General features: G+C 38.3%; 1 protein-coding gene across 4 annotated transcripts; it reads right to left on the bottom strand.

Moving 5' to 3' along the window:
• Window positions 1–1,212: 1,212 nt before the first annotated feature.
• On the bottom strand, window positions 1,213–22,091 carry LOC121945839 (BAR/IMD domain-containing adapter protein 2). Of its 4 annotated transcripts, none has more exons than XM_088084454.1 (16): window positions 21,927–22,091; window positions 21,400–21,499; window positions 15,709–15,850; window positions 15,498–15,573; window positions 15,324–15,410; window positions 14,704–14,765; window positions 13,461–13,532; window positions 12,974–13,111; window positions 12,308–12,460; window positions 10,900–11,076; window positions 9,372–10,014; window positions 7,705–7,906; window positions 7,021–7,083; window positions 6,100–6,268; window positions 5,932–5,972; window positions 1,213–5,176 (listed from the first exon to the last, which is right to left on the bottom strand). In XM_088084454.1, exons 3-16 carry the CDS (start codon window positions 15,754–15,756, stop codon window positions 5,104–5,106), a joined length of 2,004 nt encoding a protein of 667 aa, XP_087940580.1. In that variant the 5' UTR covers window positions 15,757–15,850; window positions 21,400–21,499; window positions 21,927–22,091; the 3' UTR covers window positions 1,213–5,103. The 4 variants fall into 4 exon arrangements, with proteins under 4 accessions (XP_087940580.1, XP_087940579.1, XP_087940581.1 ...); XM_088084453.1 differs by having other exon boundaries at window positions 21,790–22,091; XM_088084455.1 differs by lacking the exon at window positions 21,927–22,091 and adding an exon at window positions 21,887–21,912.
• Between the last annotated feature and the right edge of the window lie 1,002 nt (window positions 22,092–23,093).

The following is a 23,093-nucleotide window of genomic DNA, read 5'->3' on the forward strand; positions in this document are numbered from 1 at the left end:
TTTTTTTGTTGTTTTTTTTTTAGACAGAAAACTCGACTTGGTATTTAAGATTTCTCTGATTTTCCAGAGCTGCCCGTGAGTTTTGAAACTAAGCTTTAAACAAAAACCCTGATCCTTCAGAAGAGGCTTAACCTAACAAAGCTTGAATCAGATTAACACAGTTTAAATATGAATTCTTTGTTTCATACGAGCATTATTCTACTTGCATGAGTTAGAAAGATTAGCAGAAAAATATGTGGAGCAGGGCTGCGTGAAGCCTGAGCTGCTACAGTTAAAATATAAGTGTGGGTTGTTCAATAAGATGTAATGCATTTTAAAGGAATAGTTTGGATCTTTTGAAGTGGAGTTGTATTTGTATTTGTATTTATCCATAGAGAATATATTACATACAATAGATGTCAGTCAGCTCTCCCCCAGTTCGTGGTCCCCAGTGGAGGTAGCTGAGCAATGTACTGCTGATGACTTAGTTTAGCAGCAAAACATATTTTAGCCACCTGAAAAAAGTCCCACAAAAAAAGATCCTTACATTTTAATATGATTTTTGGAGCCACTATATCTCTTTCTCTTCAAAGCCAGACTCCATTGAGAAAAACAGTAATTTAACATCGCTGAACACGGGAGCTGCTGGTCTTCTGCTACCTCGATCAGGTATCTTGTTTGTGTTATTGTTTATCTCTGGCATTTAAAGGGGTTAGTTTGGATTTAATGAAGTCACATAATAACACAAACTGACTAACTGATTGAGGTAGAGGCAGACCAGCAGCTCCCACGTTCAGTGAGCTAAAATGACTTTTTGTCAATGGAGTTTGGTGCCTTTGAAGAGAGCACAGATGGGAAAAAGTTGCAGTTCTCTGTCGGAGAGGGCAGTCTGACGGCCAGGTGAAGATATCTCAAAATATACACTTAAACAGATATTGATTTTATTTTTTAAGCTGCTAAAATGCGTTTCCCTGCTGCCCCCTGTCTGCAGCAGTATATCACTTAGCTTCCATGCAGGTACTCCTGCCTGCATCTCCAAAATCGCAGCGTGCCAACAGACATCTACAGTATTCAACACACTGACTACTGATAAGTAGCCCATACAACACCCCTGCAAAAAATCTGAACTATCCCTTTAATATCTCTTTGTCTCTATTCATGCATATACTGTGTACTCCGTACTCCGTAGACAAACTCAAACATAAACATACGGTGCAAAAGTGGACAAAAAAGTACTTCATAGAACTTTTATTTCACATCACGACAATATTCAGTGTTTCAGGTGAAGAAAATCTTCAGCAGTATTCATCGTCATAATAAAAAGTCTTCTGCAGTCGGCGGGATTTCATGTATAAACAATTTAAAACAGACAAGTCTGTTTACCTTGCTTCATATTTTTTTCACAGAACTGAGGAACTGTGTAAAATGAGTGTGCAACAATATTTCACTGTGGAAGAAGAGTTTTGGACTTTGCATAAGTTCCTGTTTTTAGTATTTTTGCATAAGGTTCCTCCATCTGCAGTTGATAAGAGGACATATAAACTTTCTGTATACATGTACAACATGGAGTCTAGCTGTAAACATGTCCGTTTATTTTGCCATAAATGTCATGTTACATATTTATATTTTTAATAACCCCCCCATGTATTTCTTACAACATATGACACACTTCAGATTAATTTATATGTATATACTAGATTATTTCCCTGTTTCGATTTCTACAGTCACATGCATTTTAGAGCATCATTAATTTTATTATATTTTTCACTGTATGACTTGCCCCTAGTGCAATTTGTTTATTTTATGTATTATTTATTCTATTTGTTTTATTTGCAACAGTATGAGATTTTCATTGAACATGAACGGTTTTAGAAAATATTGTGGTTTCACAGTACCTCAAAACTGTTATTATTATGATCAGTTTCACTGACCTTTAAATGACTGTAAAAATGAAGCACGAATTACTATAACTGAAACTTGAAACCATTATTTTTTAACAATGGAAGTATATGTAAAAAGTCTCGCTTTTTTTAGAATAATTAAAATAAAGGTGAGATTCTCCACAAGGTTGTGTTTGTTTGGGGGTTTTTTTTACATATTGTATATAACACAATGTACACAGTATGATAACATCTAATTTTCATACCATGATATACCTTAGAACTGGTATACCACTGCAACACTATTTAAAATATATTCAGACTAATATATCATTCTGTATTATTACTGTTTCTGTGTGATTTCCCGTTCTGAATCAGGAGAGAAAAGTGAGAATAAAGCGACGGACGTGCGCATGGAGGTTTACTGCTTCTGCAGTTTCTTCAAAGTCAAACTGTTCTACCAAAGTGAAATATCATTTAAAAAGAAGTCAAATAAAAGTCATACAATCACACGTTTTGAGCACTATTTACAAGCATGACTAAGCATTAGCTCTATCATTTCACTGTCACCTTTATTAATGATGCCATACTACTCAAAGTAATATTTATGCTGTTAGAAAGGATTTACTACAACCCTTGAGGCTGATGTTTTGAATCTTCAAGGTGCTTAAAGATCACAGAAACTCAAGGCAGTTACAACAACAACGGTTTCAGTTTGCACAAAGTTTCACCTTTAAACCACAGTTTTCTAAAGGTGACTACAGAGCTACAGAAAATTACTTTGGATATCTCTAGTTTACCATAAACACTTGCTAAGACGTTGATCAACTTCCCGTTTGCTCTCTTCATCACTTTCATTGATACATTTCCCCATTTAAACGCCATCTAATCGTCTGTCTCGGCTTTTACATCTCCCTTGAAGATTCTGCTCAGTCTGTTCGGTAAACGTACAGCTACAATCAACTAGCCTAGATGTTTTCTAGCTTTAGATTTGGGACTGAAAAGGAATCAAGAAGACATCAAATCCAAAGACTAAGCACTCAATTCTTAACACTTTGAACCCTCCACAACATGCTACTTTCTAAAATAAACACTCAGTTATAACACCATCCAAACGTTCAACTATTATCTGTCACTGTTTGTGTCTGTGGAGCTTATAAGCTTCTCTGTTTCTGTGTTTCGATGGACTTTCTTTGTATTAAATAAGTATTCCACTCAGAAAAAACTCCTATTGATGAATTATTTAAATAATCAAATTTAAAGGTCCAGTGTGTCTGTTGGCAGAAATGGTATACTATTTAAAGCAGCTAATGAAAGAAAGAAAAACAGTAGCAGGAAATGTCCGCAAACTGGGGAGACGTTGAAGTCCCGGAGCTCTTCACTCCCTGAGCAGAGGATGAGATTAGCTGCATTACAGGGGCGGTGAATGATTGTTATTGCTACATTATGCCATTGTCATTGTATATAATGCGCTGCCGACGTGTATGTTATGTTTCACACCAAAGGTCAACGCTGTTGTGTTACATGAGTCGCCTTTTTTGCTTAGGGGATGCCTGCATGCTGTCTAAAATCACACAACAGGACAGCCTTATGCGGCTGTTTTTTGTTTCTGTGTGAAAATACAAAGGCGGTTTAAATAAGGGACCTTGTAGCGGCCCTATGGAGTACTGCGGGATGACGTTTTTTTAAATGGTGATGCAGAAGTCAAAGAGATTTTTTCTGTTGACTTTTGGATTTAGACGTTTATGATACTTATTTTGTCCAGCAAGATAATCTCCACAAATGAGCGCCACTTTTATGCTACTGAAGCGTAAATACAATCACCAGAAGTAAAAAGATAACGTTAAGCGTCACCATAACAACAAGGCTGTAACACCATGTTTGGCATGATAACGGTCTATAGACTAATTTAGCCACTTTTTTAGCAACTGCCTTTTATAACACACAAAAAAGCTTCAAAATTTACTGACGTATTAAACGTCAAAGGAACAAATGTCAGAGTCTCTTAAGCTTGTGTTAACCACAGACCTTATTTAAGGCTTCTGACCAAAAACTCATTCAAAAAACATTTGACTTTAGGATGAGGGAACCAGGAGTGCTAAAATGCCAATTCATCTGCAGTTTTTAGGACTCATTCCTGCACCACTCTGTGTAAAAAAGGCTACTGACTCTGGATAGGCCCATTAACATTTTTGCATCGACCATAACTCTCATGCTTGGCATACAGAAGAAGTTTCCACTAAATCCTACACACTGGACCCTTAAGGTAGAATCTGTTTTCACAATATATTTTGAATCCAGGTATAGAGTTAGACTAATCCAAAAATCTACATTCATAAAATACTAAAATATAACTTTACAGCAGCAGAATGTGTTAACTGGTATAAACATGAGATATGACTGACAGGGAATGAACACTCAAACAGCATTTCCCATGTTCAGTCATTTTAAGGTGAAAAGACACAAAAAAAACCTCAATGTGCCAATGTCATTATAATATGCCAACTCAACCAAACAACCACCTTTTTAAAATTGAAAAAGACAACTTGAATAAATTTAAAAAGTTCACCTTCACTGAAACCAGGAAACAATCTGGCAGCTTTTCTAAAAAATATAATATCGCCATAGCACTTTTTAGAGTAGGAGCCTGTCCTCTTTCTGTAACACTTCATTACAAAGTGAAAGTTCACAACCTGCAGGTAGGAGCCAGTCCCCAGATCTACCCAATAAAGAAAACCTGTCTGAATATGGCACAAATAAAAACAACCAAAAAACTACATTAAAGGTTAGGTCGAGAAAAATAATTGCACTGTAAAACAGTAAGAGAGATAAAAGGCATCTTTTATAGGCCAGAAAAAAAATTAAAATGTTAGTTATTCTGGATGATACAGTATGTGGATCTCAAACACTAACCTAAGTACATCCGCACTTCTGTTTCATTAAAACTAGACTAGATTTTATTTAAATGTACACATTTCACTCAGAATTTTCAGATTTTGTAGTGGTTTTGTTTCTACGTCTTTTCTATTATTTTCCGCAATATTGAATTATGGACTGTAATCAGCCTTTACAAACCTTTTGAACTTTGATTTAAAAATATTCTACTTACGCAGCCATAGTCTGTAACTGATTAATTTGCAAAGTAAAGAATCAACATGACCCACTGAGATGTTGCCAGGATTCAGTCTGAGGTTTGATGGACTGACAAACCACAGAGATCTGGATCGCTGTCTGGATAAAACTCTTACTCAATGATGGGAGCTGAGCGATCGTTGGTGACTGTTTTTCGGAGTCGGATGTGGGCAAATGGATTCATCCTGAAAGGAGGAAATGAAAACAAAAAGTGTGAGAATCGCATGTTATATAACCTGGCAATTAAAGAGATACTGTCGTACAGTGTTTCTAAAATGAGGGTCCAGGTACCTTTACAGGTACTTTGGAGTCTTTTGGGAGTATATGTGAGATTTTTGCAGTCATGCATAATTTCTTAAATAATTATATTATCATAAGTTCAATTCAAAAAAATAAATGCAAGTTTGATGAAAAAAAACATTTTACATTCAGTATTCCTATTTTCAATTGTTAACAGCAGTGAACTGTCCACTGCCAAAACAAATGCAATCAGAACCAAGTTTAGGTTTAGGTTTACTGTGGGTTTCAAAGTAAATTATTTAGCGATTTGCAGGGTAATTAGCTTAAATAAATATTTTAAAGTAGGTACATTATTGAAAAAAAAGACAACCATTAAATTAGTATTGTACATATACAGCTGTGGGAATTGCAAGGTTAAAAAAAACCCCAAAACTTAGTTTACATATTTCCATCGCTAAGTGCTACATCACATGTTTCGTTACTCTGATTGGTTGTAGATCTATGCTGTTGTGTCCAGAGTACATGAAATCTACAGGTGTTTATTAAAAACAGAGGTGCCTCTGGTGGACATATGCAATCTGGTCTGGTGATGTCAGGCTTCCCAAAGCCCGATATTCCCTTTAAACTGACTGTGACATGTAAAATTGGTGGAATGTCCCTTTAAAGACACACAGAGCAGCTTTGATATGATAAAAGTTACCTGGTTGGGGACGGGGGAGGAGAGACCAACTCTGCAGTGATCTGTATGTGAAGAAGAAATAAACCTCCATCATTACGAAGCCTCTGAATCTCTTCCATTAACACCGAGGCTCAGTCTGGACAACAAATTGACCTTTGATCTCTTTCCCAAAAGTTTCTCGTTTCTGACCTTGTTGCTGTCGGCCATGCTGTATGGCCGCGGGCGGAAGGTGCTGACCCTCTGGGGAGGAAGGGAGCGCTCCTCCTCTGACTCCGGGGTGAGCGCTGGGAGAGCTGGAGACACCAGTTTGTCGAGCTGTCCCGTACTGGTGCTGTTAGCCTTAGATAAGAAGAGGGAGCTGGACGAGAGGTCAGACAGAGAGGAAAGAATATACGAGGAAAGAGACAGAGGAAACACGATGAGAGGCGAGAGATGATAGTTTTGCGTGAATTCATCAACAAAGCTGTTGGTGTTGGAAGTGAGCGTGTTGGGGAAGCGGCGGTGGAAAGACTGAGAGGGCGAACTCTCAGCAAGTTTCATTCTGTGTGCACTTTCTGTGTGTCTGAGTGATATTAGTTTCAACATGATAATAATAATAATAATAATAATAATACACTTTATTTATGAAATTAATCAGGCAATTTGAAGAAAAAAAGAAACTGCAACCCCAACAATAACATAAATAGCTTTTATGAAGCAAATAAGCAAAAGTTGGCAGTTCAGTGCCCAAAAAATGCACTGAGGCATATAAAATCAGACAATTAGTATAAAACAATAATAAATGAGTAAAATACTTGATGACAGTATAAGATGATAATTATGATACTAAAATAAAACATATTTAAAATGAACAGTGTGCTAAAATTAATAAAAGACTTTCTTGAACAGATATGTTTTAATAAGTGATTTAGAGGATGTTACTGATTCTGCAGTGACCCCAGTAAGTTTTCTGTGAATCAGTCAGTGTTACAACTTTTTACTTTTCAAAGTATTGCTGGTATACTGAGCTGTAAAAAAAACTAAAAGGAAGTAAAGGAGCATTTTTGTCATTAACAGCTTCAAAGGTCATCCATAACCTTGATGAGATGTGATGTTTGTTCTTTAACTTACCTCTCGAGGTGATCGATCTTACTCTGTGTGGACTGAGTGTAGGAGAAAGGGAACCAGCCTTTCCTGTAAGGAAAATTTACAAAATGTGACTTTTGATGAGTGAAGAAAACAAGAGTGTCAAGTAGCAAGTCAGTCCATGTGGGAAGAAAAAAACCACAAAAACAAAAACACTGTTGTATGAATATAAACTTGTCAAGCTGGTGCCAGAGAGAAAGAGAGAAACATGCAATATGAGGAGTAAAAAGCTAATGCAAGGCTGTAAACAAACTAACACTGTAATCAAATTACTTTAACGACGCCACCACAACGAGATGACATTTTGTAGTCTCATCTAGCCACTTGTTAGAGACCGTCTTTTTTAAGCTTCAAATTTTACTGTTGGACAGCCTGGAAAACCTTCATACATTCATATGATGACATTAGAGGTAATCTGAGGCTTTGATTCAATAATGAAAAATAACCCCAAAACTGATGTTAAAGATTTTAAACAGACAAATCCAAAGCAACACACAACCCAGGCATAACATTTCTTTCTTTAAATTAAAAAAAGTGGGGTATTTACTGAAGGATTTTATGTCATAGAATTTTTTTTTACGTATTTAACCACAAACTTATATAAGTGAGTTACCAACATGGGAACCAGAGACTCTTTTCTGGGTTTTTGGACTCATTTCTTGCACATACCGTCCAGTTCGTTCATTTTGACCGTAGTGCCACCCGTCTCTGGGCTCAGAGATGAGCAGGGCGATATTGTCACCAGGCAGGAAGTGCAGTAAGCAAGCCCCGCTCCCTACGCCGCCGCCCTCCGATGGTCCTGGAGTGTGAGCGAACAGGGCCTCCACACGGCTAGGTCCAGATAACGGCAGCATCCTCGGGAGGCTGGAGCCTAGGTAGAGGACACAGTTAGAGAAAAACTTAACATCACACCCTGTTTAGATACTTAGGCAACAGCCTTTTTATGTATATTCCTTTTAAATTCCTTATTGGCTGCTGCGTTAACGAAGATTCAAAGGCCTGCCATGCTGAGTTCAAACTGTTAGCCTATGAACAGGGGATTTGAAATAGTGCATGCATGTAGTCTAGAGCAGCAACAATTAAATGGTTAATCACGTAGTTGTCAATCCGTAAATTCCAAGGTTGCCACATGTTTTCATTAATTTCATTTCAAGATCCATAATAAAATTAAATGACAATTTACATCGTGTACCACATTCAGAACTGTATAGTGTACTTTACTCCAATGGTAAATTATTGTATGAAAATTAAACAGTGGCTATTTACAATCTCTAAAAGTTGGTTTTGTTTGTTTTACATTACGCAGAAGGTTATCCATTAAAGATAACAAAATTCCATGATTTTTCTGAAATTTTCAAGGATTTCATGACTATGGTACCCTGAAATTCATCACAAACTAATTTAATAATTACTAAATCCATCATTTTTTTGTGAAGAAAAGTGAAATTTACCTTATAAAATGTGAATATTTTCTGGAGCCTTTACTCCTCTCTGACAGTAAACTGAATATCTTTGGGTTGTAGATAAAAAAATACACGATTCTCTTTGGCTTTTGGAAACAGTGATCAACATTTTTCTCTATTCTCTAAGATTAATAGATAATGAAAGCAATAGTTAGTTGCACCCTACTTTAATCCAGCATTGCTGCAATGTATCTCACTGATATTGACCTGACTGTTAAGTGTTCACTCTTCTGCAGCCATACGTATTAAAGTACTGCCAACAAAAAAAACAGCATTTACTTTTGCTGCTACTTCACATAAAAAGATATATTTTTTGTTAGGAAGTAACAGAGTTTTAAAAAGGGATGTTGAAATTATTTTTGACATAATTCTTTCTCAAAACGGCTTGAATTTGTTTGACTGCACTGTAACACAAGTTGCTTTTCCTTTGTATTCCTGACACAGTGACTGTTTTCTGTTTACTGTATTTGAATGTCATAATGAATAACAACAGTAACAGTATGAATGTGTGATTCACTCATGGTCATAGGTATATATTTTCGGAGGCGTGAGAGTCCTTCGTTGTCTACATGCAGGCATGTAAGGAGGCTCCAGAGTGTCTGAAAGTTAAGATACTGTAACATCAAGACCTTATAGATGTTTACACTCTAATGTTTGATGCATCTGACATGTGAATCATCGCTCTGTTACTTTAAGGTTTGATATGTCTTTGTCCATACACGTGCTGTACCAAGAGCTTCTTGCATCTGATTTGTGTGGGGCTTTTTTTTATAAAATCACATAATTACCAAACCAACTTGGACTAAAACCTTAAAGATTACAACTTAAAAGGGGGGACACTCGAACATGAAGAGGAGACTTATCCCATCTTACCCTGAAAGCCGCCCAGCCTCAAATCACTGACGGGTCTCCTCGGCAGTGGAAGTGTTGCTGTTGCGCACATGTCAGCAGTCTTCAGCCAGGGAATATGTGACGGAGATGAGGTGTTGCTGCCTCCTGGTCCCACCTGTTGGTGCAGTAGCTGCACAGGAGTCATGGCCCTGGAGAGAGGAGCACTGTGGGGCAGTGGAGGACTGTGAGGAGCACTGTGGGGGATTGGGAGGGTCATGCCATGCAAGGTGCCGCTGGCCGGGGAGATCTGGCTGAGCGACATCACCGTGGAGGGGATGAGGCTCGGCGAGAGGTTGGATGTGTTGGCGGCCAGGAGGAGCGAGCTCTGCTGGGCCGAGCCGCTGGACGTGGTGGGGGTGGATGCAGCGGGGCTGGCGTTGCTGCTGGCGCTGCTGTCAGGGAGGGGGCTGGCTGAGGCACTGAGGGGTGTGCTGGTGTGTTGAGGAGACGCTCCTCGTGATGAACCTCCAGCAGCTCCTCCACTGGAGAGAGAGCGGAAAGTCTGAGGGGAGCCCTGAGGAGGACCAGTTTCACTCTGGGAGGAGGAAGATGGGAGCGAACGCTGCTGCTGGGAACGACTTGAGTCTCCATTCAACAGAGGAGGGACTTCTTGAACAGAAAGCCTCTGAAAAACCAAAGACAGATACTGTTAACTACTGAAATTAGAATTCACTGTTAAAATATAATATTGTGAATGTAGGGTTGGGGTTAATAAGTACCAGTGGTCTGGACTCAAGTCACCTGAATTAGACTTGAGTCAGACTTAAAGTCCCTTTAGCGGGGAAAATAAAAAAACGTCAGAAACCCAAGAAGAGCATAATAAAAACAATAAAATTACAGTAGGTGACAAAATGATACATAGGAAATAGAGAGAAAGACACAGAGAGGGAGTGTCTAGTGTGTAGGATTTATTGGCATCTGGCGATGAGGTTGAAGAGCTGAATTTTCTCCTGCGTGCCAAATGTACTGGAGAACTACGGTGGCCAGGTGAAAATGTGAAAATGTGAAATGGCCCTATCTAAAGACAGTGTTTGGTTTGTCTGTTCTGGGCTACTGTAGAAAAACATGGTGAACTTCGTGGAAGACGACCCACTCGATATGTTGACATAAATGTCTTGTTCTACAGTAACGAAAACACAAGGATTCTTATTATCAGGTGATTATGGACAATTGAAAACATGGTTATGAACATTATATACAATTTCTTCCAACAGATGGCCCTAAACCCTACACACTGGACCTTTAGGAACAAATTAGGACTTAATTTGGGACTTGGCACAGAGTTTAATAACCAAGACTTGAGAGTTACTTGTTACTTGTAAACAAATCATTTTGTCTCTCCTCTACCAGGAACAACTACTAACAGACTTGTTTTGTTGTTTTTTATTTCATACAGTCAATCCACCATGTAATCCCTCTGTGAGAACCAACAACATTGCGGTAGGGAACAAGATTAAGTTCAAAGAAAACATATCAACATCTGACAATGTATAAATAATAATGATCTGACCTGCTCTGGCTGCGCAGAGCCGATCTTGGTGTGGCGGAGGACCTCGGCTATCCCAGCGGCCCCTGAGCTTTGAGGCGCAGTGTGACGGAGCAGATTCAGAGCACGCTCCGGGAGTTTTGTGGGCTGAGAACACGACTGCTGCCAAGATGACAGTTTCTGTGACAGAAGCTCTCTCACCTGGATTAGATTCAAAAGAACAAAATGAGAAAAACACAACACTTAAAATGTATACCTTTTCCATTTTGTAAACAAACTAAAGTTGCAAAACCCAACAATGGGCCTTATGCAGCAACATTCTCTTAAATTTGTCTTATATTTTCGCTTAATAGAAAATAGAAGAGAATTTGACTCCAGATGCACCAAACACTCTTAACCATCCAAATCTGCTCTCAACAGGTGTGCTCAATGATGAATCTCACTTGATCTTAAATCACAGATTAACATAGGTTACGCCCATTAAACACTATATAAGGGCAGGTTTTGTGCCGTGTGCAAAGACTCTGGCACATGGCCAAGACTGGAGAGACGACACCAAAAAGGCTGGAGGAAGAAGAACTGATGTACTGTTAAATAAAGTTAAATTAAATGTGATTTCAGGAAGATGCATTTAGATATTAAAAGTAAAAGTACATATGCAAAAGGGTTTAAATTAATTTAATGAATCAAAATAATGAAAATAATGAAAAGAAACAGCAGCATTTCCTCAGCCATACAGTATATATGAGGTCTGGAACCACACAATGTTTTTTGCATTAAAAATGACTTGCATGAAAGAAATAGTTGCCGATTGATTTTCTAATTAAGTGCATAATTGTTTCAGCTGCACTTGTGTATTTTAATATTTTTGGTTGGTGTGAAAAATCACAAAATGTAAAGTAGTTATCCAATATTAGAAGTGTAGAAAAAGTGAAATATTTCCCTCTGAAGTGCATGCATTTTTGAATGTTCCTAAAATATAAATCTTATTTTTCCTTGTGTTGGACAACAATTTATGGACAGTGAAAATGAGATGTTTTTCTCTTATCTTGGTACGAGTACACTGGACTACGCGTAAAATTTTATCTTACCTAAGAAGAGCAAAAATAAAAACATGTTGGTGTATCCCAAAAATCAGTGGGTACAAACAAAATAAGAACAAATCCTGGATACGAGCAAAAATAAGAGAAAATGTGTTCATATATAGTTTCTTGCATGAGGCCCAATGTGTTTATCAGTCCTTCAGTACTTTCCAACTTCCCTTTCCCCACCTGAGACACCCAGCCACAAGCTGATTGCTTCCTAATGAACATGTGAATCTTCAGAATCAGGTTACAAAAACCACTGGTAGGTTCGGAACTATTTTTACCTGTAGATTAATACATTTGGCTCATAGAAAGCTGAAATAAATAAGTAAATGTGAGCAGATCACCTTAGAGTGGTAGTTGATGAGCAGTTTTGTGACACAACACTGTCTGTCCACCAGGAAGCAATATCGTCTCCTTTCCTCAGTGAGTGCAGACTTGTAACCCGCGGCAACCAGCGTGTCTAGCTCACCTTGGCGTCGACTCATCAGCTCCACAAACTGAAGAAAAAGAAAAAGTCAGAGATTTGACTGCAAACGTGAACATCTGAGAACATGCACACACCATCCTGCATTCACAATCACCTTCATACATGTTGAACTCAAAGATCGAGTGACCTTTAACGCACATTGTATGAAGAGAAGAATGTGTGACATGATTTCCTGCCTGTTGCACAATGATGAAATCTTGTTTCCTGCTGCCCCGGTGACCTTTTCTTCTACCATAACCCTCCAAGTGGCTTAACCCTCTCACCCTCTTATATCATTCATATTCCTTCCAGTAAAGACTTGTGCACTAAGTTGCATTTTAGAATCAGCTGAGGCAGATTGCTCTTTAATCGTATTCACACTGGCCTATTTCTTACACAAACACTCGGTTTTTTAATCTGCCGTAAGTCTGTGTGAGGTGTTTAGGATCTTTTTACACTTCACGTGTGTGCGTTTTACTGAAAACTTAAACATGTTTTTGTTTTTTTTCTCTGCTGCACACGTGGAGCTCTGGGCTTCACTTACCTGCATCTCTCTGTCTCCGTATTTGTTGGGGTGACGACTGCCCTGGCTCTTCCTGCGTAGTTTCTTCAGCTGGGACTGGCAGCGCTCGATAGACTCAGATTTTGACCTCCGCTCACTCTGATACTTCTTTAAGGTGGCCTGAGAGGGACGCAGCAAAAATCTTTATTTATTTTATACTTGTGGGATGAAAGGAAATTAAATTTATACGTTTATTTTATTATACATTTTATTTTTTTAATTTATGTACTTCAAGTTAATGTTTTTACAATTAATTTGTTACATTTTACACAATTATTCACATGTATTTATGAATTGTCCATTATTTATTCATTTAATGTCCCTTACTGAAATCTGAACTAGCTACACAAATTAACTTGCCTCCCACTAACTCACCTTCAAGTCAGAAAAATTAAACTTAACATTTTAACTAGGCAGAAAACCTGTTTTTCAAACAATTCATCAGAAAAGAGTGGAAGATTAAACTCACTGTGAGGTATTTAATATCCAGTTCCAGTTTCTGCTCCAACTGGGCGAGCAGCTCAGAGTGAAACAGTTTTAACTGTTGATAAAAAAAAAAATCCAGATGCAAAATTTTTAACCAAGAATGCCGACACAACATGAAACAGCACAGCTCTTCACAGAAAATGAAACCTGCTCTAAAGGCTGCGAAAATATTTTCTGTATGAACTCTAAAAGTTGTACTATTTCGTGCAACTTGAAAGGAACAGTTCAACCAAACTCAAAAATACAGATTTTTTCTCTTACCTGTTCTGCTATTTATTAGTCTAGATTGTTTTGGTGTGAGTCGCAGAGCATTGGAGATCGGCTGTACAGATATCTGCCTTCACGCCACTAAAATAAAACTAGATGGCATTCGACTTGTGGGGCTAAAAGTGCCAAAATAAAAATACATTTGAAAAACTCAAACAGCAATGGCTCTTTCCAGAAATCATGACCCAGATAATAAAAATAATCCTTGTTGCAAGCACTTTTAATGTAGGAACTATTTTCTTTTTACTGAACTACTCCTACCAACTGTATCACTGTGCAGAGGGAAATGTGCATGGGTAAATTATGAGACAATGTGGTAATTTTGTGTCTCTTTAAGATAATTTTCTCTTCACCTCCACCGTTTTGTGTCTCTTTGCAGTTCCTTTGCATCTCTCTGTGGTCGCTGTAATTCTCTTCCAGGTCAGTACATGTTAGTTTGAGTGACATTTTAATGGTAAAGGCCAGAGGGCCCCCTTGACACTTTGGAAGTATGCATCCACTGCTAGCTCACCCAGGACCAGTGAGCTAGCTAACTTTACAGCTCGACTGTGGAGGACGCCATTAATGTTTACATCTCAGGCTGTCACAAGCCTCTCGTCCATGAGTAGATGCATGTTTCCTTCTGCGCCGTGATTCACTTACATGAAACTGCTCACAACAAGATCTTTGGATTCTTTTGAGTAATCGGGTTGATTTCTGAAAAGAGACATTGCTGTTGAGTTTTTCAAATGTATTTTGTTGGTGCTTTGAGCACCACATGCCGATTGCCATCTAGTTCCATCATACTGGAGAAAAACACTCTGCAACTCACACCAAAACAATCGAGACTGAAAAATAGCACCATAGGTAAGAGGAAACATAAGTATCTTTTCATTTTAGAGTGAACTGTCCCTTTAAGCACTGCATTTTAAAATGGTTGCTAAAAACAATAATTTCAGCAACTGAGCACAGAGTCTTACCACGTCTTCCAGCTGCACCTGAATCTGTCTGTGGACCTCGGCCATCTGAAACAGTGTGTCTCCTGTGAGCAGCAGTGAAACAGGACAGTGAAGGCAACTTAATGTGTATTACAGATATAGTGTTTGATGTAGAGCTGCTTTTATTAGTTAGAGTGCATCTTTAACATGTCCAGAAAATCTTAAAACCAACATATCAACATACAACACATGAGTAAATGTGTTATAAAACATGCTGTTTTCAGACAGTTTCTCATTTACAAAGTGGCGGTCAGCTGTGAGTCCGTCCCTCTGTCACACAGCGCTGTAGTATGTGGCGGCTGGCATCTCGCCCTCCGACTCTCCTGCCTGCCTCCCCCGCTGTTTTCAGCATTACAATGAGATCATGTGGTGTTGTTAATCTCCCAACAATGACCCTACTCTCTCCCTCTCCCTCTGTTCTCTCCCTCTCTCTCTCCACATTTCCTCATTCCCTCTTGTCTTCATCTCCTCCCTCACCAACAGCACAGACCATTTTCTCTCCAGCTGTCACGTCGACTCTCTTAACTTCATTAGGTCCATCACTAATTTATTTTAATGTCCCCTTCAACACATAGTGCTTCCTCCACCAGACGCCCACTCACCCAGCTCTTTGGAGCCTTGACTGTCGCTTGCCAGCTCTCCGAGTTTCACCAGAGCGTCAAAGTACCCTTTGGCAGCCACAGTTACTCCTGAGGAAGAGAGTACATTTTACGGAAAACTGAAAGTATCTTGTTTAGTTACAAATCAAAGGCCAGTGGCATCTGTGTTTGACTGACCTGTCAGGGCTTTTTCGTAGTGTTTCCCCATGGTCACAAAGTTCTTCAGACTGGGGTTGAACTGGTCCAGAATCCCCTGTTGGCAACACAAAAAATACATATCGGCATATTATGGCACACATTTCCAGTGTGTGCAACTGTGTGTGTGACAAACAGGTATTTCAATTATTGAAACTATCTCAGAGAGGAGGGCAGACACGACAAAACCCACCTTATAGACGTTTTCTGTCATCTTGTTGACCTCTTCAGTCCGAGACATTCTTCCTTTCTTTGTTATCTGCTGCCACTAAGTATGACCGTGTTGTTTATTTCTGTTCTTCAGGGTCCTAGGCTTTACAGCAGACAGCAATCCTCTAAAGGAGAAGAAAAAATACACTGTAATTAGTGATAACCTCTCACAAAAACTCTAAAACTGTCACCCAAATCTTCCTAAATCCAGGTGTTTTTATAATAACCAGCAAAAAGAGAAACGGGATGTCAAAGCACTTATTTGCAGAGGTGGGACCAAGTCATTGTTCTGAAGACACAAGTACGACTAAAGCCCTTGAACTCAAGTCCCGAGTCAACTCCCAAGTCAGTGTAAGCAAATCAAATCAGACTCAAGACCGACAAGTCCCAAGACCTAAACTTTGACTTTCAAGTCCTGTACAAGTTATAGTGTCCGCTTCACCTAATGTATTGCCATTTCAACCACAGAGTGATTATAAATCATATTGATAAAATGACTCTTTTGAAACCTGGATCAACATCACTTTTTCATACGCCTTTCATAAGTATCTGAACTTTACGCAAATTGGTTTAATTCTTCTGAAAACATGGATAAAAAGGCAATGAGCAATTTGGCAAGAAAAGTCCCGGAATTTAAAAAATATTAGTATTATTTTTTTTAAAAAAAGCTAGGGTAAAATGTCCAAAACTAAATTATATTCCTAATTATAATTACAGATTTAAAATTAATTTACAGAATTATTTTAATTTCTAAAGCACTTTTTCAGGTTTTCAGTTTTTTTTAACTAATATTTTGATAATTTTTGGGTCACTTCTTCTTAAGTTGCTCATTGCCTTCTTCCCATTTCTTCAAAGAAATCAAGCCAATTTGTTCTGGTTTATACGGTTAATAAATGCTCTTTTTAAAAACAAATTTGTTGAAACAAGTTTGTTAAAACAAGTTTGTTGAAACAAGCGGTGCAACTGAAGTTAATAATAAAAAAGTAGTGCAGACAATGCACTGTCACTTCCGTAACACTATTAACCAGTGCGACAACAGAAAACGTTTTGTGTTTTCTGTCCTCTACTGCATTTTCTCATCTCATATTGGAAAAAAATGTCTAACGTATCTAATGTATAACTTTCTCCTCACAAATTTGCTTGGGGGTAGCATCAAGTATCTTTAAGTCAAAAGGCTGGAGCCTTTTTTAGTGACATCACGAGTCATTGGTATTACAGTCCAAGTTAAGTTGCAAGTCTTTTTTGAATTTGTCAAGTCGTGACTTGAAGAGGACTTGAGTCCAAGTCATGCGACTCAACTCCAGACCTCTGCTTATTTGTATTTATCTGCACTTCAGCTGAAATGATTACTCAAACATTTGATTAGCTGTAAGACATTACATTAATCAATATCTTTGATAATATTTGATAATTGAAAATACCAAAAATTCACAGTTTTTAGCTTCTCGGATACTTTGCTGCTTGTATTTGTTATAAATGATACTAAATTCAACATATTTGGGTTTGGACAGACTGTTGGATAAAACAAGGAATTAATTATGAATTAATCATGAAAATGACACAATAGTATGTGTCACATATTGGAAAGGTCAACATGTACAGAGAGCCTTTTGAAAAACTGTACTATAAAATTGTGGGAGGTTTTATCATAACCAACTCGAAGCTTCTCCCTTGTTTTTAAGGACTAACTGTAAAGTTTTCACATGTCATATTTGACTACTTGATGCTTTCACTCTCTATGAAGAACTGAAAATGTGAGATTTAAATCAGCCAAAAAGGGTCAAAGGTCCAGCAACACTTGTAATAAGAACAAATTTATTGCATTCCCTTTGACTTATTCCCTTCTCCATGCACCGTGGATCACGTGAAGTTGTGCCAGCACTCTTTACCCTGCTTTAGTACATTTAAATCACGCAGAGGACTTTTAAGCCATCGAGTGATGAGGATGTCACGCTGTCTTGTCTCACAGCAGCAGTGTTATTTTCCCACGGATCTCACTCTGTCTCAGCTGCCAGTTTCTACATTATCGCTCCGCAACATTACAGCAACCCAAATATTTCTCCAAGACTCGTGTGCCAGACGAGTTATACCATTACAGATAAGAACAATGGGCTCCTCCAGGCCGAGTCACAGGTGTCAGAGCACTGAATAAACACGCGACAACCATGTTTCCTCGGCAGAGAGGACGATCAAGGGGGGACTGCTCCGGGGTCAAAGGATTTCCAGTCTGGATTTAATGGCAAAATGCTCATTTGGTTTTCCCAGTGCAGCCTCCTTTGTTATCACAGCGAGATTACAGAGAAAAACGTTGACCCAGATCAACTAATGGTATATGACACAAAGAAAACATTTCCAGACTCTTGCTCATTAAGGCCACCCTGGTGTAGTCTGTAATTTGTCAGGAGACCTGTAATAGTCTGCAGGATGAAACAGAAAAGGGGGAGCTTTGTGCAAACCTTGTCTTTTTTTTATTTAGTCTAAAGGACTTTGTAACTTTGCACTGTCTTTAAAAATAATTATAGGACACAAAAAAGTTTATATTCTAGCTTAGTGTGGTTTAACTCTAAGAAATAAAGTGTTGTTTGTTCTAGGATGCAACAGGAACAGTCTGCAGGTGGTTGGGAAACTGATACAGAAGGTGCATTCATGTGGTTTGGCCTCTTTAAATTTCTTCAAATGGTTCGGAAGCAAACATTGCAGATAAACAGCATTTACGGCACTTATTAAAGATAGTTTTTCATCCTATCAAATATCATTTTTGATCAGCAGATCCATTTTAATCAGAAGAAAAAATGCTAAATCATTTGTGTGACTTATTTTGCAAGCAAAAACGCCTTGAAAAATCTTCACAATTGCTGTTTTTTCTCTGTTTTATGTGATAATAAACTGAAAAACTTTGGGGTTTATCAATTATGTTTGGACAAAAAGAAGAAAAAAGAAGTGCATTTTAGGGATTTGTGTAAAAACTTGAAATTAATGTTGGTTCTAAAGCTATATCCTCGTGAAAACAGCTGCCACATATCTACTTATTGCATTTTTCTAAAGATTGATAAATGACTTAAATATTGTGGCTAAAACAGATTTTTAGTGCTAAATCAGGCTTTTATGACACTCCATGGCATCCACAACTACATAAAAGCCTTTTAACTCATGGAGTCAAATGCAAGAGAGAAAAAAAAGAAAGAAAATTAAAGGCTACAAAATCTCACTGCACATACAAACATGCATAAATAATTTAGGTAACTACAGACTGGATGTTTTTCCCGAATAAAAAAAAAAAAGCACCCTGCCATTTGCCCACAGCCCAGTAACAGCTACCTGTTGATCTCTCAGCTTCCATTTGTAAAACAGTAACATAATTCAGCTACTTAAAAAAAAGAAAGTTACATACCTTTTCTGATCTCATTGTGGGAAACGATAAAAGCTTCCTGCGCGTCTTTGAGTGTTAAATGAACAGTACAAACACCCCCTCTTTTCTTCCCATTAGGCTACTTTCCCTCTCCGTTAGTTAGTGGGGGGTTGTTTCATCCAGCAGAGCACTAAATCTCAACTCCCCTCCACCCCTTTTTCACATGGCCCTCTCTCCTGTTTTTTCTCCTCTCTCTCTCTTCCTCTCTCCCACACTTTCTCTCCCTCTCTCTGCCTCTCCCTACTCCCAGGAATCGGGGTCAGATATTTGGTGCCGTTCAGTACCTCTCCTCATTACTGAGCCGATTATCAACATGCCTTCACGCCCGCAAGAACCGGCCAGAAAAACCACCACCGACACAAAACCCCCGCCCAGTACAACCAGCTCCCTGCCGTTGGAAGCCCCAGTCAGCCTCCCTTTCTGTGTCCGCCTCTCTCTCTGTCACTCGGGCAGAATAACAATGAGCCAACGGGACCTCGTCTGAATAGGAGCAGGAGGAGAATAATGACTTGAACTTTTTAAGCCAGAGACAGAGCAGCGCATGCAGGCCTATCACTGGCCTACATACATCCCCGGACCATCACATATTCCAGCTCCCCATTCTCACAGAGGAGGAGGAGGAGGAGGAGGTGCTGCAGGGCCCTTCATTTACTGCAATAAACTGCTGAGAAGATTAAAGGCTCGTGTAAGAAGTAAAGGTGCTGGAGAGATTTGAAAGTGATGGAAAAAAAGTCCCCTATCAGTTTAGGAATCAAAGTATATTTACTCAACTTAAAGGGTCAGTTCACCCAAAAAAATAAAATTAAATTAAAAAATCATCAATCTGTACTGTTTTGATGTGAGTTGCCGGGTGTTGGAGGTTTTGGCAGAAGAGATTTCTGTCTTACCTCTAATATAATAGATTAGACGGCACTCGGCTTGTTGTGCTCTCGTGCCAAAAAAATGCTGTTTGAAAAACCCAACAGTGATGTGTCTTTCCAGAAATCATGACCTGTTCACCCCGGATAATCTGCAGACCTTGAAGTGAGCAGTTTCATTAAGAACTATTTTCTCTCAACCGAACTACACCCACCAATCGTATCACTGCACAGGAGGAAGAGTGCATCTACTCAAAGAGACTCATGCTTGTGACAGCACAAAATGTAAACATTAGTGGCGTCCTCTTCGGCTGAGCTGTTACGCTAGCTAGCTCAGTGGTGCTAGGTGAGCTAGCTGTACGCTTCCTTCTGTGAGGCGATTCATTTGGTATAAAGAAAATTCCTACACAAAACTGCTCACAACAAGGTCTGTGGATCATCTGAAGTGACGAGGTCATGATTTCTGCAAAGAGACATTATGCTGAATTTTCAGATGTATTTTTTTTATGTTTTGATCACCTTAATCCGGGTGCCATGTAGCTCCATTATGTTGGAGAGAAGTCAATCATCTCTGGTGCAGATATCTACAACAATCGGTAACTCACACTAAGAGTATTTAGATTTAAGTGGAAAATTATATATTTTTGATTTTGGGGTGAACCGTCCCTTTAAGGAAAATCTCGAATACTTTACTTAACTTTACTTTACTTACTACTTAACAGTTTTACTTACTTTTATATTTCAGAGGTAAATAAATTGTACTTTTCACCCTACATTGTTTATATGATTACTATGCATATTCAGATTGTTACAAAATATAAATTACTGAATAAATTCTGATACATGATTATAGGTTAAGCCAACCAGCAACATATAAAGTAATTAAAATAAGCTTCATCTTTACCAGCTGCAACGTTAAAGGGATGGATGCATAAATGCGTCACTAATCCAGTAATAAAATATATATCATTCTGAAATGGGCCATTCTGCATAGTGTGTACTTTTACGTTAAGTTTGCCGCTTATACTTAATTTGAATGCAGGACTTTTATTATTAACATTTACACATTTTTTCACTGATGTATTACTATTTTTAATCAAATGAATATAACCTTCCCCACAGGCTGTAGCTTAGTTTGTTGTTGTTTTTTTTTTACTGAGGTATTAACCATGTATATATACTCCAGTACATTTTTTACGCACTGCACCAGAGCCATAACTCTGAGGTACTGAGGTCCTAAGTAATTAAATCTTTACTAACTATACCCATCAAATAATTGTAGTAGAGGGAAGTATTTTCACCTAAAATGTTGCAGTGGTATCAAAACATTCAAGTCAAGTGTCAGTGTTTCATAACTTTGCATTACATACATATGTAAAGGCCATAAAGCTAGAATTGTACACATCACCTCTAGAAAAATCCACTCTGACTGAAGCCATTTGTGTTGCAGTTGCAGGTTTTTCCCAGGTGGTGGCGATAGTGTGACATCACTTCCTGTAGCGATTCCCCTGCATGACACCAAACAGTCAGCGTGGTTAAACAAAAGCAGACTGTAGCGTAACACTGTAGTAAAACAGTAAAACTGCATCTTTAAAGGGACACTTCAACCCCAAATCTTCTTTTTTTTAAATTTAACTTTAACACCAAAACAGGCAAAAGGAAACAAAAAACATTTATAAATAGGTGATTTATAATGTTGACAGTTTCACTCAATTTTGACTGAAGCTAATAAATTTCAGCACAACTACAAAAAAAAAAGCTCAACTCAGGTGTTACTTTACAGCTGTCAAGACCTCACCTCATCACTGCAGAACATCACCGCTCCACACAACTGGCACCAATAACCACAACAGTTAAACCCACATCGAAAAATAAACAGATCAAAGTGTCTTAACTCAGTCGCGAGCTGTCGGGGACCAAAAAACGAGACTTCACCTCTTCCCATCATCAGAGAAGCCTCCAGTCTATCAGCCGTGGCAGCAGCAGGCGCTCTGTGGGGTTCTGGGTCACTTGGTTCAGAGTTGAGGGGACATTGGAGCGTCTGTGGTCTCGTGTCCTTGGACCTGAGCCGTAAAACTGTTTGTGTCGGCTCGCTTCCTCCAGGGCCTAATTCACACACACTAAGGAGATTGACAGACAGGAGAACCTGGCTCACACTGACCTATTAAAACAACAAAGATGACTCATCTCTTACATCTGTTTATATCTTTACTTGGAATGAGTCCAACTGTGTCGTGTAAATAGCATCTCAGACTAATGTCCTGCCAGGTCATGGGATATGAGACAAGTGTCACCATATGAAGAGATAAAGCTGTCTTAGAGGTATGAAAAAAAAAAAACAGTTCAAACATACCTGAAAAATATCTAAGTTCTGCATTAAAAAATACCTAAGATCCAATAACGAGGATCATAGAAGGAAGTTTAATTTCTAAAATCAGTACGCTCGCACTACATTAAAGCAGATGTATGTTTCAGTATATGGAGTCAAACTTTTTGGATAATGACTTCAAATGCAACTCAAGTATTATTCAGTTTAAACGAAGGTATAAAAAAAATTATGGGACACTGAATTTTCTGAGTAATTTAATTGACTGTTTCTGATGTTATTGTTAATATGGATTGTGAAAAAATAAAGGTAAACATAGAAAGGTTGGCCATTTGTATCTGTATCTACAGAAGCTCCTGTTATTAGTAAGAAAGGGGCAGGTAATTTAACTTTTTCTTCTTCCCATTCCTGTTTGTTCATGAATGTGTAATGTATGACGAGAAAAAGTGTATCATGGGTTTTGTTATTGTTTTGAAAATTACAAACTGAAATGAGCAAATAAACCAAAAATGAATGAATGAATAATTTGGGATACTTACTTTCTTCTGAAAGTGCACAGATGAAGTAAATCTGTGTAAAAGCCATCAACCCCTTTTGAATTCCCCCATTAAACCTAAATGAGAAATGAGAAGACGTAAAGGTTAACTGAGGTGCAGATGGTGCAAAAATGTTACTTTGTACATTGAGATATATAATCAAAGCTGGAGGAAGTACTCAGAACTTTTACTAAAGTAAACATAACAATACGACTGTGTAAAAATATTCTGTTAAAAGTC

This window comes from Plectropomus leopardus, chromosome 11 (assembly GCF_026936395.1).
Source record: "Plectropomus leopardus strain MGB_pleo_1.0 chromosome 11, ASM2693639v1, whole genome shotgun sequence".
Taxonomy (NCBI): domain Eukaryota; kingdom Metazoa; phylum Chordata; class Actinopteri; order Perciformes; family Serranidae; genus Plectropomus; species Plectropomus leopardus.

Coding starts and splice junctions, on each gene's coding strand:
- LOC121945839 (XM_088084454.1), bottom strand. CDS start 15,756: ATGTCTCGGACTGAAGAGGTCAACAAGATGACAGAAAACGTCTATAAG. Junction 11,077..12,307: donor TCATCAACTACCACTCTAAG/GTGATCTGCTCA, acceptor AATCTAATCCAG/GTGAGAGAGCTTCTGTCACA. Junction 6,269..7,020: donor AAGATCGATCACCTCGAGAG/GTAAGTTAAAGA, acceptor CCTCTCGTCCAG/CTCCCTCTTCTTATCTAAGG.